This window comes from Oncorhynchus tshawytscha, unplaced genomic scaffold (genome assembly GCF_018296145.1).
Source record: "Oncorhynchus tshawytscha isolate Ot180627B unplaced genomic scaffold, Otsh_v2.0 Un_contig_3458_pilon_pilon, whole genome shotgun sequence".
NCBI classification, from domain to species: domain Eukaryota; kingdom Metazoa; phylum Chordata; class Actinopteri; order Salmoniformes; family Salmonidae; genus Oncorhynchus; species Oncorhynchus tshawytscha.
The window spans coordinates 105486-122779 of NW_024609763.1; the positions used below are offsets into that span (position 1 = coordinate 105486).

Sequence of the window (17294 nt, forward strand, 5' to 3'; positions counted from 1 at the left end):
CATGTGTTTAGTGTCAGGTCAGTAGTGATCGGGAGACAGGTGGAGCAGGTCTGTGTGATGAGTGTTGGGAGTGGATAGTAGTAAGGAAGCCATTTTGTCTGTGTACAGGAGTTGTTTAGTGATATGGGAGACATAGAAGGAGGCCATTTTGTGTGTGTACAGGTGTTAAGGAAGAGGTGGGGTGGGATGGTAGTAGTAAGGAGGCCATTTTGTCATGTGTACAGGTCAGTTAAGGAAGAGGTGGGGAGTATGGGATGAGTAGTAGTAAGGGGAGCCATTTTGTCATGTGTACAGGTCTGTGTGATGAGTGTAGGGTTAGTAGTTAAGGGAGATGTCTGTGTGATGAGTGTTTAGGAAGAGGTGGGGAGTATGGGATGTAGGACAGGTGAAGTTGTGTGGAGTAGACGGTTTGGACACAGAATATATCCAACTTTTACCACGTTGTGGATGATAGGGAGACATGAAGCAGGTCTGTGTGATGAGTGTTTAGTGATAGGGAGACATGAAGCAGGTCTGTGTGATGAGTGTTTAGTGATAGGGAGACATGAAGCAGGTCTGTGTGATGAGTGTTTAGTGATCGGGAGACATGAAGCAGGTCTGTGTGATGAGTGTTTAGTGATAGGGAGACATGGAGCAGGTCTGTGTGATGAGTGTTTAGTGATAGGGAGACATGGAGCAGGTCTGTGTGATGAGTGTTTAGTGATCGGGAGACATGGAGCAGGTCTGTGTGATGAGTGTTTAGTGATCGGGAGACATGGAGCAGGTCTGTGTGATGAGTGTTTAGTGATAGGGAGACATGGAGCAGGTCTGTGTGATGAGTGTTTAGTGGAGGAGACGTTGAAGTATGTCTGTGTGATGAGTGTTTAGTGGAGGAGACGTTGAAGTATGTCTGTGTGATGAGTGTTTAGTGGAGGAGACGTTGAAGTATGTCTGTGTGATGAGTGTTTAGTGGAGGAGACGTTGAAGTATGTGTGTGTGATGAGTGTTTAGTGGAGGAGACGTTGAAGTATGTCTGTGTGATGAGTGTTTAGTGGAGGAGACGTTGAAGTATGTCTGTGTGATGAGTGTTTAGTGGAGGAGACGTTGAAGTATGTCTGTGTGATGAGTGTTTAGTGGAGGAGACATTGAAGTATGTGTGTGTGATGAGTGTTTAGTGGAGGAGACGTTGAAGTATGTCTGTGTGATGAGTGTTTAGTGGAGGAGACGTTGAAGTATGTCTGTGTGATGAGTGTTTAGTGGAGGAGACGTTGAAGTATGTCTGTGTGATGAGTGTTTAGTGGAGGAGACGTTGAAGTATGTCTGTGTGATGAGTGTTTAGTGGAGGAGACGTTGAAGTATGTCTGTGTGATGAGTGTTTAGTGGAGGAGACGTTGAAGTATGTCTGTGTGATGAGTGTTTAGTGGAGGAGACGTTGAAGTATGTCTGTGTGATGAGTGTTTAGTGGAGGAGACGTTGAAGTATGTCTGTGTGATGAGTGTTTAGTGGAGGAGACGTTGAAGTATGTCTGTGTGATGAGTGTTTAGTGGAGGAGACGTTGAAGTATGTGTCGATACATGTGAACGGTGTTTGTATTTATTATGGACCTCCAGTAGCTGCTGCCAAGGCAACAGCTTCTCTCTCTATGATGTAGATAGGGAGAGATTGTGTGAAAGTGTTAGAGACTGGATGGGGTTGAGGTGGTGTAGTGGGGAGGGAGGGATGTCTAGGACTCTAGAGGGTTAGAGAGGCTGGATGGAGTTGGGGTGGTGTAGTGGGGAGGGAGGGATGTCTAGGACTCTAGAGGGTTAGAGAGGCTGGATGGGGTTGGGGTGGTGTAGTGGGGAGGGAGGGATGTCTAGGACTCTAGAGGGTTAGAGAGGCTGGATGGAGTTGGGGTGGTGTAGTGGGGAGGGAGGGATGTCTAGGACTCTAGAGGGTTAGAGAGGCTGGATGGGGTTGGGGTGGTGTAGTGGGGGGGAGGAAGTGATGTCTAGGACTCTAGAGGGTTAGAGAGGCTGGATGGAGTTGGGGTGGTGTAGTGGGGGAGGAAGTGATGTCTAGGACTCTAGAGGGTTAGAGAGGCTGGATGGAGTTGGGGTGGTGTAGTGGGGGGAGGAAGGGATGTCTAGGACTCTAGAGGGTTAGAGAGGCTGGATGGAGTTGGGGTGGTGTAGTGGGGGGAGGAAGTGATGTCTATGACTCTAGAGGGTTAGAGAGGCTGGATGGGGTTGAGGTTTGGGTGGTTTAGTGGGGGAGGAAAGAGGAGGGAAGTGGTGTCTAGGGCTTTATTTCACTTTCTTAGAGGGACAGAACTAATGAAGATAATTGAATGTACAGTGCATTCGGAAAGTGATCAATGGAAACAGAATGCCTCCTGAGCTCAATCTCAAGTCTCATAGCAAAGGGTCTGAATACTTATGTAAATAAGGTATTTCTAAAAACCTGTTTTTGCTTTGTCATTATGGTGTATTGTGTGTCGATTGCTGAGGATGTTTGTTTTTTTTTGGTCCATTTTAACGTAACAAAATGTGGTAAAATGTCAAAGGGTCTGAATACTTTCCAAAGGCACTGTGTCATTATGTGGAGCCAGTTCTACCCCTGTTCAGACCCAAACCACCTGTAGGCCCACAGCTGGACAGGACTCAAACATAGCAGCTGTTTCAGCTCTACTTCACCACCTCTGTGCTGGGGACAGAATTTTCCAATAGCAACAAGTATTGTTGACAAGAAGCAGCGAGAGGGGAAGGAGATGCCCTGGAAACATGTCACCGTGGCAACATGCTCTCCTACATTTCCCTGGTTATGTACATAGGCCAGACCTACCTATCTGTCTGGCCGGATAGTACCAGTCGGCCGGCCAAACAGATAGGTCCGGCATACCTTACTCTGTCCCAAATGGCACCCTAATCATTTAGGGTGCCATTTTAAAGTAGTGCTTTATATAGGGGAAAGGGTGTGATTTGGGATGCAGCCTCTAGATGTCACCCAGACCACACACTGACGTTTACTGTTCCTCTCTCTCATCAGAACACATTCAGCAAACACAGGTAACACACAGGAGCGCGTGTTCTCACACACACTTATATATTTCAATAGTGTATTTTTTACTGATAGAAAACACAATGGGAGCATAGCTAAGCATTACTACACCACAACAGAATATATGGAGAAATAGAACACGCGTTTCTAAAACGTTACTAAATGTCCTTATATTAACATTTACTCAACAGTACAGGTGAAATGTTACACGTTTAAAGCCACCAAACACAGACATACTAATGAATGTGACTAAGGTGTCATCCCTAATGGCACCCTGTTCCCTATATAGTGCACTAATTTTGACCGGGGCTCATAGGAGTCTGGTGAAAAGTAGTGCACTATGTAGGGCCTAGTGTGCCTTTTAGGTTGCATTCACATTGCTCAATCAGACTAACTTCTGTAATGTGTTACAATCCAGCGTCTGTCCCCTTAATTAAAGTCTGTCACCCTGTCACTGGGTCTCAGTCCGGACTACTACATGCAGGTTTGCAGTGGATTAGGGATGCAAGCTGGCGAGACTCACATGCACAAGGGCACGGACAGACAGTTGCACCTGCAAGCGTGCATACACTGAAGCAAACACAAAATGGCCTCTCTTCAGCGAGTACAGAAACATGTGAAAACCTCCATCTCCCTGTCTTTATATCTCAGTATTATACACAGACAGGTCAGAGGCCGCGGTAACATGCAGTTCCCACGGAAACTGATTGACAGGCCTCTTGACCTTTGACCTTTGCGCCCGCCCATCGGCCACCATCAGCGCCACGTCCCCGTCGTCAAGGAGACGCACCAGGTCACCCTCGGGGTCACGGTAGTTCAGGGCGATGTTGCCATCCACCTTGAACACATCTCTGAGAAAGAGCGAACGAGAGAGCGAGATGACAAGGAGGGATGGAGAGAGAAAGGTGGAGGGCGGAGTAGAGGGGAGAGGAGAGAGGGAAAGGGAGGGGTGGAGAGAGAGGGGTGGGAAAGAGGGAGAGATGGTGGTGTAGGGGGAGAGGAGAGAGGAAAAAGGGAGGGGTGGAGAGAGAGTGTGGGGTGGGAAAGGGAGAGGTGGAGAGAGAGGTGTGGGAAAGGGAGAGGTGGAGAGAGAGGTGTGGGAAAGGGAGAGGTGGAGAGAGAGGTGTGGGAAAGGGAGAGGTGGAGAGAGAGGTGTGGGAAAGGGAGAGGTGGAGAGAGAGGTGTGGGAAAGAGGGAGAGATGGCGGTGTAGGGGGAGAGGAGAGAGAAAGGGGGAAATAGAAGAAGGCAGAGAGAAAGGTAGAGAGAGATTATTATTAGTATGACTGTTTATCTTTATTTAACCATTACAAGTCAATTGAGAAGCCATTTTAGCTTATAATACTGACCTGGCCAAGAGGCATCACATTACAACAGTAAACAGGACAACACACAATCCCACTAAAATCACATAACACACAATAGAGGAAAGGTCCAAATTCATCAAATATACAACAAGAAGAAATATTCTCAGTGGGTTTAGAGCAGAAAAGTTCAAGGCAACACAGCAGACTGAATGATCAGCAGCTACACTGATCAGATAGCAGCTCAGTTCATGTTGCTGAAGGACTGTGGTGGGATGAATAAATCAGGCCTGATGGTCTTCTGCAGCTCAGTTCATGTTGCTGATGGACTGTGGTGGGGTGAATAAATCAGGTCTGATGGTCTTCTGCAGCTCAGTTCATGTTGCTGAAGGACTGTGGTGGGATGAATAAATCAGGCCTGAAGGTCTTCTGCAGCTCAGTTCATGTTGCTGAAGGACTGTGGTGGGGTGAATAAATCAGGCCTGATGGTCTTCTGCAGCTCAGTTCATGTTGCTGAAGGACTGTGGTGGGGTGAATAAATCAGGCCTGATGGTCTTCTGCAGCTCAGTTCATGTTGCTGAAGGACTGTGGTGGGGGTGAATAAATCAGGCCTGATGGTCTTCTGCAGCTCAGTTCATGTTGCTGAAGGACTGTGGTGGGATGAATAAATCAAAGGTCTTCTGCAGCTCAGTTCATGTTGCTGAAGGACTGTGGTGGGGTGAATAAATCAGGCCTGATGGTCTTCTGCAGCTCAGTTCATGTTGCTGAAGGACTGTGGTGGGATGAATAAATCAGGCCTGATGGTCTTCTGCAGCTCAGTTCATGTTGCTGAAGGACTGTGGTGGGATGAATAAATCAGGTCCTGATGGTCTTCTGCAGCTCAGTTCATGTTGCTGAAGGACTGTGGTGGGGTGAATAAATCATTCTGATGGTCTTCTGCAGCTCAGTTCATGTTGCTGAAGGACTGTGGTGGGGTGAATAAATCAGGCCTGATGGTCTTCTGCAGCTCAGTTCATGTTGCTGAAGGACTGTGGTGGGGTGAATAAATCAGGCCTGATGGTCTTCTGCAGCTCAGTTCATGTTGCTGAAGGACTGTGGTGGGGTGAATAAATCAGGCCTGATGGTCTTCTGCAGCTCAGTTCATGTTGCTGAAGGACTGTGGTGGGGTGAATAAATCAGGCCTGATGGTCTTCTGCAGCTCAGTTCATGTTGCTGAAGGACTGTGGTGGGGATGAATAAATCAGGCCTGATGGTCTTCTGCAGCTCAGTTCATGTTGCTGAAGGACTGTGGTGGGATGAATAAATCAGGCCTGATGGTCTTCTGCAGCTCAGTTCATGTTGCTGAAGGACTGTGGTGGGATGAATAAATCAAGTCTGCATGGTCTTCTGCAGCTCAGTTCATGTTGCTGAAGGACTGTGGTGGGATGAATAAATCAGGCCTGATGGTCTTCTCAGCTCAGTTCATGTTGCTGAAGGACTGTGGTGGGATGAATAAATCAGGTCTGATGGTCTTCTGCAGCTCAGTTCATGTTGCTGAAGGACTGTGGTGGGGATGAATAAATCAGGTCTGATGGTCTTCTACAGCTCAGTTCATGTTGCTGAAGGACTGTGGTGGGGTGAATAAATCAGGTCTGATGGTCTTCTACAGCTCAGTTCATGTTGCTGAAGGACTGTGGTGGGATGAATAAATCAAGTCTGCAGGTCTTCTGCAGCTCAGTTCATGTTGCTGAAGGACTGTGGTGGGGTGAATAAATCAGGCCTGATGGTCTTCTGCAGCTCAGTTCATGTTGCTGAAGGACTGTGGTGGGATGAATAAATCAAGTCTGCAGGTCTTCTACAGCTCAGTTCATGTTGCTGAAGGACTGTGGTGGGGTGAATAAATCCAGCCTGAGGGTCTTCTGCAGTTCAGTCCAGTCGTTGGCGGCGGAAAACTAGAATGAACGACAGCCAAAGGAAGTGTGGGTTTTGGGAACGACCAGTGTGATACATCTACCAGGGGTTGCTACTGGTAGTGGAGATGTTGAGGAGTGAGCCGAGGTAGAGGGGGGACTTGCCTACGAGGGACTTGGGACCAGTGAGTCTGGTGTCGTGATTGTAACGCGGCCAGTTGACCAGGGTGTAAAGGTCACAGTGATGAGTGTTGAAGGGGGACCTGGTAACAAAGCGGATGGCAGTGTGGTAAATGATCTCTAGTTTGTCAAGGGAGGTTTTTGGGGCAAGCCTATAACTAAATCACCATAGTCCAGGATTGTCAGGATGGTCATTTTTATAAGGGTGTGCTTGGCAGAGGGGGTGAAGGATGTTTCGTTGCGGTACAGGAAACCAACTGTGGATGTAACTTTAGCCTGAAGGTGGGTGATGTGGGTACAGAATGAGAGCGATCAGTCCAGACAAGACACCAACATACTTCTAGCTAGGTGTCTTCCTCCTCTAACCCCGACCCATTCAGGGTGACAGTGATAGGAGGACGTAGATACATGGTAGAGTCCTGCTGTTAATACAAGTACAGAAACAACTACTCACACCCATCAGACCTATAACAGGTGAAGTCCTCTCACGAGCTCTTCACCCGAACAAGCATTTGTTTTGGCACAAAGATAGCGCTGAGATAACAAAGATAACTCTTTGTTTGTCTGATATGCTTTAATGGCTGTCCTGTCAATCTCCTTTCTGTGGTCTCTCTCTCTCTCCTCTGTCTTTCACTCTCTCTTTCTCTCCATATATCTCTCTCTCAACTCTTTCTCTCTGTGTCCCTACTGTCTCTTTTTTTCGCCTCTCTTCATTCCTCTGTTTTGTGAACAGGCTAAAGTACATTAACACAAGATAACTAGCAGCCATAGACCCAAAGCAGAATAGGATTATCAACACACACACACACACACACACACACACACAGCAAATATTAATAAACAACCAACACAACCAGAAGATGAACTGATTTCTGAATGATTTGAAATGGAGAGAAAAATAATGTCGGTGGCAGTGGCCCCAAATGAACAGACAAATAAATAGAGGGAGAGATGTCTGGATATTGGGAGAGCGGGAGAGCGTGTCTGGATATTGGGAGAGCGTGTCTGGATATTGGGAGAGCGTGTCTGGATATTGGGAGAGCGTGTCTGGATATTGGGAGAGCGTGTCTGGATATTGGGAGAGCGTGTCTGGTTATTGGGAGAGCGTGTCTGGTTATTGGGAGAGCGTGTCTGGTTATTGGGAGAGCGGGAGAGCGTGTCTGGATATTGGGAGAGCGTGTCTGGATATTGGGAGAGCGTGTCTGGATATTGGGAGAGCGGAGAGCGTGTCTGGATATTGGGAGCGGGAGCGTGTCTGGATATTGGGAGAGCGTGTGTCTGGATATTGGGAGAGCGTGTCTGGTTATTGGGAGAGCGTGTCTGGTTATTGGGAGAGCGTGTCTGGTTATTGGGAGAGCGTGTCTGGTTATTGGGAGAGCGTGTCTGGTTATTGGGAGAGCGTGTCTGGTTATTGGGAGAGCGTGTCTGGATATTGGGAGAGCGTGTCTGGTTATTGGGAGAGCGTGTCTGGTTATTGGGAGAGCGTGTCTGGTTATTGGGAGAGCGTGTCTGGTTATTGGGAGAGCGTGTCTGGTTATTGGGAGAGCGTGTCTGGTTATTGGGAGAGCGTGTCTGGTTATTGGGAGAGCGTGTCTGGTTGGGAGAGCGTGTCTGGTTATTGGAGAGCGTGTCTGGTTATTGGGAGAGCGTGTCTGGATATTGGGAGAGCGTGTCTGGATATTGGGAGAGCGTGTCTGGTTATTGGGAGAGCGTGTCTGGTTATTGGGAGAGCGTGTCTGGATATTGGGAGAGCGTGTCTGGTTATTGGGAGAGCGTGTCTGGTTATTGGGAGAGCGTGTCTGGATATTGGGAGAGCGTGTCTGGATATTGGGAGAGCGTGTCTGGATATTGGGAGAGCGTGTCTGGTTATTGGGAGAGCGTGTCTGGTTATTGGGAGAGCGGGAGAGCGTGTCTGGATATTGGGAGAGCGTGTCTGGTTATTGGGAGAGCGTGTCTGGTTATTGGGAGAGCGTGAGGTGAGAAGAGTGGAACTAATTTTAAAATGCACAGAGGTGATTTGTGGCTCTGCTTATGCATTGTGGGTAGATTTCTAGGCCCCGGGGCATTGGTGAATGTTTAATGGAAGTGTTTGTGTGTGTGTGTGTGTGTGTGTGTGTGTGTGTGTGTGTGTGTATGCGTGCCTTTAATGAAATTCGATTTATTCTTGTTTTGCTTTTACAGTTGAGATGAGTTTTATCTCGTTGACAAGATAATAATGAGAGATGATAAACTGGGCCAGTAGATGTGCGGAACTGACTATATGAGTCTGTTTATAGTGTGTACTGTGGTAGTGGTATAGTGTGTAGAGTGGTAGTGTTATAGTGTGTAGAGTGGTAGTGGTATAGTGTGTAGAGTGTTATAGTGTGTAGAGTGGTAGTGTTATAGTGTGTAGAGTGGTAGTGTTATAGTGTGTAGAGTGGTAGTGTTATAGTGTGTAGAGTGGTAGTGTTATAGTGTGTAGAGTGGTAGTGTTATAGTGTGTAGAGTGGTAGTGTTATAGTGTGTACTGTGGTAGTGTTATAGTGTGTACTGTGGTAGTGTTATAGTGTGTACTGTGGTAGTGTTATAGTGTGTACTGTGGTAGTGTTATAGTGTGTAGAGTGGTAGTGTTATAGTGTGTAGAGTGGTAGTGTTATAGTGTGTAGAGTGGTAGTGTTATAGTGTGTAGAGTGGTAGTGTTATAGTGTGTTGAGTGGTAGTGTTATAGTGTGTAGAGTGGTAGTGTTATAGTGTGTAGAGTGGTAGTGTTATAGTTTGTGTGGTAGTGTTATAGTTTGTACTGTGGTAGTGTTATAGTGTGTAGAGTGGTAGTGTTATAGTGTGTAGAGTGGTAGTGTTATAGTGTGTAGAGTGGTAGTGTTATAGTGGTAGTGTGTTATAGTGTGTAGTACTGTGGTAGTGTTATAGTGTACTGTGGTAGTGTTATAGTGTGTAGAGTGGTAGTGTTATAGTGTGTAGAGTGGTAGTGTTATAGTGTGTAGAGTGGTAGTGTTATAGTGTGTACTGTGGTAGTGTTATAGTTTGTACTGTGGTAGTGTTATAGTGTGTACTGTGGTAGTGTTATAGTGTGTAGAGTGGTAGTGTTATAGTGTGTAGAGTGGTAGTGTTATAGTGTGTAGAGTGGTAGTGTTATAGTTTGTACTGTGGTAGTGTTATAGTGTGTACTGTGGTAGTGTTATAGTGTGTAGAGTGGTAGTGTTATAGTGTGTAGAGTGGTAGTGTTATAGTGTGTAGAGTGGTAGTGTTATAGTGTGTACTGTGGTAGTGTTATAGTTTGTAGTGGTAGTGTTATAGTGTGTGAGTGGTAGTGTTATAGTGTGTAGAGTGGTAGTGTTATAGTGTGTAGAGTGGTAGTGTTATAGTGTGTAGAGTGGTAGTGTTATAGTGTGTAGAGTGGTAGTGTTATAGTGTGTAGAGTGGTAGTGTTATAGTGTGTACTGTGGTAGTGTTATAGTTTGTACTGTGGTAGTGTTATAGTTTGTACTGTGGTAGTGTTATAGTGTGAGTGGTAGTGTTATGTGTAGAGTGGTAGTGTTATAGTGTGTAGAGTGGTAGTGTTATAGTGTGTAGAGTGTTATAGTGTGTAGAGTGGTAGTGTTATAGTTTGTACTGTGGTAGTGTTATAGTGTGTAGAGTGGTAGTGTTATAGTGTGTAGTGGTAGTGTTATAGTGTGTAGAGTGGTAGTGTTATAGTGTGTAGAGTGGTAGTGTTATAGTTTGTACTGTGGTAGTGTTATAGTGTGTAGAGTGGTAGTGTTATAGTGTGTAGAGTGGTAGTGTTATAGTGTGTAGAGTGGTAGTGTTATAGTGTGTAGAGTGGAGTGTTATAGTGTGTAGAGTGGTAGTGTTATAGTGTGAAGAGTGGTAGTGTTATAGTGTGTAGTGGTAGTGTTATAGTGTGTAGAGTGGTAGTGTTATAGTGTGTAGAGTGGAGTGTTATAGTGTGTAGAGTGGTAGTGTTATAGTGTGTAGAGTGGTAGTGTTATAGTGTGTTGAAGAGTGGTAGTGTTATAGTGTAGAGTGGTAGTGTTATAGTGTGTTGAGTGGTAGTGTTATAGTGTGTTAGTGGTAGTGTTATAGTGTGTAGAGTGGTAGTGTTATACATATGTGTTGAGTGAATAGTGTTATAGTGTGAGAGAGTGGTAGTGTTATAGTGTGAGAGTGGAGTGTTATAGTATCAGAGTGGAGTGTTATACAGATAGTGTAGTGTTATAGTGTGAAGAGTGTTATATCAGAGTAGTAGTGTTATAGTGTAGTAAGAGGAGTTATAGTCAGTGTAGAGTGGTAGTGTTATCAGATGAGAGTGGTAGTGTTAACAGTGTGATATGGTAGTGTTAAGTGTGTAGAATATCAGTTATTGACCAGATATGTAATGAAGAGGAGAATATCAGATGAGTAACAGATATGTAGAGAAGAGGAGAATATCAGATATGTAGTAAGAGGAGAATATCAGATATGTAGTGAAGAGGAGAATATCAGATATGTAGAGAAGAGAGAATATCAGATATGTAGAGAAGAGGAGAATATCAGATATGTAGAGAAGAGGAGAATATCAGATAGAAGAGGAGTAGAGAAGAGGAGAATATCAGATATGTAGTGAAGAGGAGAATATCAGATATGTAGTGAAGAGGAGAATATCAGATGAGTAACAGATATGTAGAGAAGAGGAGAATATCAGATGAGTAACAGATATGTAGAGAAGAGGAGAATATCAGATGAGTAACAGATATGTAGAGAAGAGGAGAATATCAGATGAGTAACAGATATGTAGAGAAGAGGAGAATATCAGATATGTAGAGAAGAGGAGAATATCAGATGAGTAACAGATATGTAGAGAAGAGGAGAAATATGAGTAACAGATATGTAGAGAAGAGGAGAATATCAGATATGTAACAGAATATATGTAGAGAAGAGGAGAATATCAGATATGTAGTGAAGAGGATATGTAGAGAAGAGGAGAATATCAGATATGTAGAGAAGAGGAGAATATCAGATATGATGAGGAGAATATCAGATATGTAGAGAAGAGGAGAATATCAGCTGAGTAACAGATATGTAGAGAAGAGGAGAATATCAGATATGTAGAGAAGAGGAGAATATCAGATATGTAGAGAAGAGGAGAATATCAGATATGTAGTGAAGAGGAGAATATCAGATATGATGAGTAACAGATATGTAGAGAAGAGGAGAATATCAGATATGTAGAAGAGGAGAATATCAGATATGTAGAGAAGAGGAGAATATATCAGATATGTAGAGAAGAGGAGAATATCAGATATGTAGAGAAGAGGAGAATATCAGATATGTAGAGAAGAGGAGAATATCAGATCAGATATGTAGAAGAGGAGAATATCAGATATGTAGTGAAGAGGAGAATATCAGATATGTAGAGAAGAGGAGAATATCAGATATGTAGAGAAGAGGAGAATATCAGATATGTAGAGAAGAGGAGAATATCAGATATGTAGAGAAGAGGAGAATATCAGATATGTAGTGAAGAGGAGAATATCAGATGAGTAACAGATATGTAGAGAAGAGGAGAATATCAGATAGAAGAGAGAATATCAGATATGTAGAGAAGAGGAGAATATCAGATATGAGTGAAGAGGAGAATATCAGATATGAGTAACAGATATGTAGTAGAAGAGGAGAATATCAGATATGTAGTGAAGAGGAGAATATCAGATATGAGTGAAGAGGAGAATATCAGATATGTAGTGAAGAGGAGAATATCAGATATGTAGTGAAGAGGAGAATATCAGATATGTAGAGAAGAGGAGAATATCAGATATGTAGTGAAGAGGAGAATATCAGATGAGTAACAGATATGTAGAGAAGAGGAGAATATCAGATATGTAGTGAAGAGGAGAATATCAGATATGTAGAGAAGAGGAGAATATCAGATATGTAGAGAAGAGGAGAATATCAGATGATAACAGATATGTAGTGAAGAGGAGAATAATATCAGATATGTAGAGAAGAGGAGGAGAATATCAGATGAGTAACAGATATGTAGAGAAGAGGAGAATATCAGATATGTAGAGAAGAGGAGAATATCAGATATGTAGTGAAGAGAGAATATCAGAGTAACAGATATGTAGAGAAGAGGAGAATATCAGATAGTAAGAGAAGAGAGAATATCAGATATGTAGAGAAGAGGAGAATATCAGATATGTAGAGAAGAGGAGAATATCAGAGATAACAGATATGTAGAGAAGAGGAGAATATCAGATATGTAGAGAAGAGGAGAATATCAGATATGTGAGTAGAAGAATATCAGATAGTAGAGAAGAGGAGAATATCAGATATGTAGAGAAGAGGAGAATATCAGATATGTAGAGAAGAGGAGAATATCAGATAGTAACAGATAGTAGAGAAGAGGAGAATATCAGATATGTAGAGAAGAGGAGAATATCAGATATGTAGTGAAGAGGAGAATGATAACAGATATGTAGTGAAGAGGAGAATATCAGATATGTAGAGAAGAGGAGAATATCAGATATGTAGAGAAGAGGAGAATATCAGATATGTAGTGAAGAGGAGAATATCAGATATGATAGAGAAGAGGAGAATATCAGATATGAGTAACAGATATCAGTAGTGAAGAGGAGAATATCAGATGAGTAACAGATATGTAGTGAAGAGGAGAATATCAGATATGTAGAGAAGAGGAGAATATCAGATGAGTAACAGATATGTAGTGAAGAGGAGAATATCAGATGAGTAACAGATATGTAGAGAGGAGAATATCAGATATGAGAATATCAGATGAGTAACAGATATGTAGAAGAGAGAATATCAGAGAATAACAGATATGTAGAGAAGAGGAGAATATCAGATATGTAGTGAAGAGGAGAAGATCAGAGAGTATCAGATATGTAGAGAAGAGGAGAATATCAGATATGAGTAACAGATATGTAGTGAAAGGAGAATATCAGATGAGTAACAGATATGTAGAGTAGTGAAGAGGATATCAGAATATCAGATATGTAGAGAAGAGGAGAATATCAGATATGTAGAGAAGAGGAGAATATCAGATATGTAGAGAAGAGGAGAATATCAGATGAGTAACAGATATGTAGAGAAGAGGAGAATATCAGATATGTAGAGAAGAGGAGAATATCAGATGAGTAACAGATATGTAGAGAAGAGGAGAATATCAGATATGTAGAGAAGAGGAGAATATCAGATATGTAGTGAAGAGGAGAATATCAGATGAGTAACAGATATGTAGAGAAGAGGAGAATATCAGATATGTAGTGAAGAGGAGAATATCAGATATGTAGTGAAGAGGAGAATATCAGATATGTAGAGAAGAGGAGAATATCAGATGAAGAGGAGAATATCAGATATGTAGAGAAGAGGAGAATATCAGATATGTAGAGAAGAGGAGAATATCAGATATGTAGAGAAGAGGAGAATATCAGATATAGAGAAGAGGAGAATATCAGATATGTAGAGAAGAGGAGAATATCAGATGAGTAAGAGATATGTATCAGAGGAGAATATCAGATATGTAGAGAAGAGGAGAATATCAGATATGTAGAGAAGAGGAGAATATCATATCAGATATGTAGAGAAGAGGAGAATATCAGATATCAGATATGTAGAGAAGAGGAGAATATCAGATATGTAGAGAAGAGGAGAATATCAGATGAGTAACAGATATGTAGAGAAGAGGAGAATATCAGATAGTGAAGAGGAGAATATCAGATATGTAGAGAAGAGGAGAATATCAGATATGTAGAGAAGAGGAGAATATCAGATATGTAGAGAAGAGGAGAATATCAGATATGTAGAGAAGAGGAGAATATCAGATATGTAGAGAAGAGGAGAATATCAGATGAGTAACAGATATGTAGAGAAGAGGAGAATATCAGATATGTAGAGAAGAGGAGAATATCAGATATGTAGAGAAGAGGAGAATATCAGATATGTAGAGAAGAGGAGAATATCAGATATGTAGAGAAGAGGAGAATATCAGATATGTAGAGAAGAGGAGAATATCAGATATGTAGAGAAGAGGAGAATATCAGATATGTAGAGAAGAGGAGAATATCAGATATGTAGTGAAGAGGAGAATATCAGATATGTAGAGAAGAGGAGAATATCAGATAGTAACAGATAAGAAGAGGAGAATATCAGATATGTAGAGAAGAGGAGAATATCAGATATGTAACAGATATGTAGAGAAGAGGAGAATATCAGATATGTAGAAGAGGAGAATATCAGATATGTAGAGAAGAGGAGAATATCAGATGAGTAACAGATATGTAGAGAAGAGGAGAATATCAGATATGTAGAGAAGAGGAGAATATCAGATATGTAGAGAAGAGGAGAATATCAGATATGTAGTGAAGAGGAGAATATCAGATGAGTAACAGATATGTAGAGAAGAGGAGAATATCAGATATGTAGAGAAGAGGAGAATATCAGATGAGTAACAGATATGTAGAGAAGAGGAGAATATCAGATATGTAGAGAAGAGGAGAATATCAGATATGTAGAAGAGGAGAATATCAGATGAGTAACAGATATGTAGAGAAGAGGAGAATATCAGATGAGTAACAGATATGTAGAGAAGAGGAGAATATCATAGTAACAGATATGTAGAGAAGAGGAGAATATCAGATATGTAGAGAAGAGGAGAATATCAGATGAGTAACAGATATGTAGAGAAGAGGAGAATATCAGATGAGTAACAGATATGTAGAGAAGAGGAGAATATCAGATGAGTAACAGATATGTAGAGAAGAGGAGAATATCATATAACAGATATGTAGAGAAGAGGAGAATATCAGATGAGTAACAGATATGTAGAGAAGAGGAGAATATCAGATATAACAGATATGTAGTCAGAAGAGGAGAATATCAGATAGTCAGATATGTAGAGAAGAGGAGAATATCAGATATGTAGAGAAGAGGAGAATATCAGATATGTAGATATGAAGAGGAGAATATCAGATATGTAGAGAAGAGGAGAAATATCAGATATGTAGAGAAGAGGAGAATATCAGATATGTAGAGAAGAGGAGAATATCAGATATGTAGAGAAGAGGAGAATATCAGATATGTAGAGAAGAGGAGAATATCAGATAGTAACAGATAAGAGGAGAATATCAGATATGTAGAGAAGAGGAGAATATCAGATATGTAGAGAAGAGGAGAATATCAGATATGTAGAGAAGAGGAGAATATCAGATATGTAGAGAAGAGGAGAATATCAGATATGTAGAGAAGAGGAGAATATCAGATATGTAGAGAAGAGGAGAATATCAGATATGTAGAGAAAGGAGAATATCAGATGAGTAACAGATATGTAGTGAAGAGGAGAATATCAGATATGTAGTGAAGAGGAGAATATCAGTGAGTAACAGATATGTAGAGAAGAGGAGAATATCAGATGAGTAACAGATATGTAGAGAAGAGGAGAATATCAGATATGTAGTGAAGAGGAGAATATCAGATGATAACAGATATGTAGAGAAGAGGAGAATATCAGATGATAACAGATATGTAGAGAAGAGGAGAATATCAGATGATGTAGATATGTAGTGAAGAGGAGAATATCAGATGTAGTGAAGAGGAGAATATGTAGAAAGGAGAATATCAGATAGAAGAGGAGAATATCAGATATGTAGAGAAGAGGAGAATATCAGATATGTAGAGAAGAGGAGAATATCAGATGAGAAGAGGAATCAGATACAGTAGAGAAGAGGAGAATATCAATATCAGATATGTAGAGAAGAGGAGAATATCAGATGATAACAGATATGAGAAGAGGAGAATATCAGATATGTAGAGAAGAGGAGAATATCAGATGAAGAAGAGGAGAATATCAGATGAGTAACAGATATGTAGAGAAGAGGAGAATATCAGATATATAGTGAAGAGGAGAATATCAGATATGTAGAGAAGAGGAGAATATCAGATATGTAGAGAAGAGGAGAATATCAATGAGTAACAGATATGTAGAGAAGAGGAGAATATCAGATATAACAGATATGTAGAGAAGAGGAGAATATCAGATATGTATGTAGAGAAGAGGAGAATATCAGATATGTATGAAGAAGGAGAATATCAGATATGTAGAGAAGAGGAGAATATCAGATATGTAGTGAAGAGGAGAATATCAGATATGATATGTAGAGAAGAGGAGAATATCAGATAACAGATATATCAGATAGAAGAGGAGAATATCAGATATGTAGTGAAGAGGAGAATATCAGATATGTAGTGAAGAGGAGAATATCAGATATGTAGAGAAGAGGAGAATATCAGATATGTAGAGAAGAGGAGAATATCAGATATGTAGAGAAGAGGAGAATATCAGATATGTAGTAGAAGAGGAGAATATCAGATATGTAGTAGAAGAGGAGAATATCAGATATGTAGAGAAGAGGAGAATATCAGATATGTAGAGAAGAGGAGAATATCAGATATGTAGTGAAGAGGAGAATATCAGATATGTAGAGAAGAGGAGAATATCAGATATGTAGAGAAGAGGAGAATATCAGATATGTAGAGAAGAGGAGAATATCAGATATGTAGAGAAGAGGAGAATATCAGATATGTAGAGAAGAGGAGAATATCAGATATGTAGTGAAGAGGAGAATATCAGCTGAGTAACAGATATGTAGAGAAGAGGAGAATATCAGATGATAACAGATATGTAGAGAAGAGGAGAATATCAGATATGTAGAGAAGAGGAGAATATCAGATAGTGTGAGGAGAATATCAGATATGTAGTGAAGAGGAGAATATCAGATATGTGAAGAGGAGAATATCAGATATGTAGAGAAGAGGAGAATATCAGATAGTAACAGATATGTAGAGAAGAGGAGAATATCAGAGAGAAGAGGAGAATATCAGATATGTAGTGAAGAGGAGAATATCAGATGAGT

At 41.6% G+C, this 17294-nt stretch overlaps 1 protein-coding gene across 1 annotated transcript in view; it reads right to left on the bottom strand.

The window, feature by feature from the left end:
* Positions 1–3027: 3027 nt before the first annotated feature.
* Positions 3028–17294, bottom strand: part of LOC112240981 (neutrophil cytosol factor 4) — a 50475-nt gene continuing 36208 nt past the window's right edge. The window contains exon 12 of the mRNA XM_042317696.1: positions 3028–3869. Within this exon, the coding sequence (XP_042173630.1) occupies positions 3659–3869 (211 nt within the window). The 3' untranslated portion in view covers positions 3028–3658. The remainder of the gene's footprint in view (positions 3870–17294) is intronic.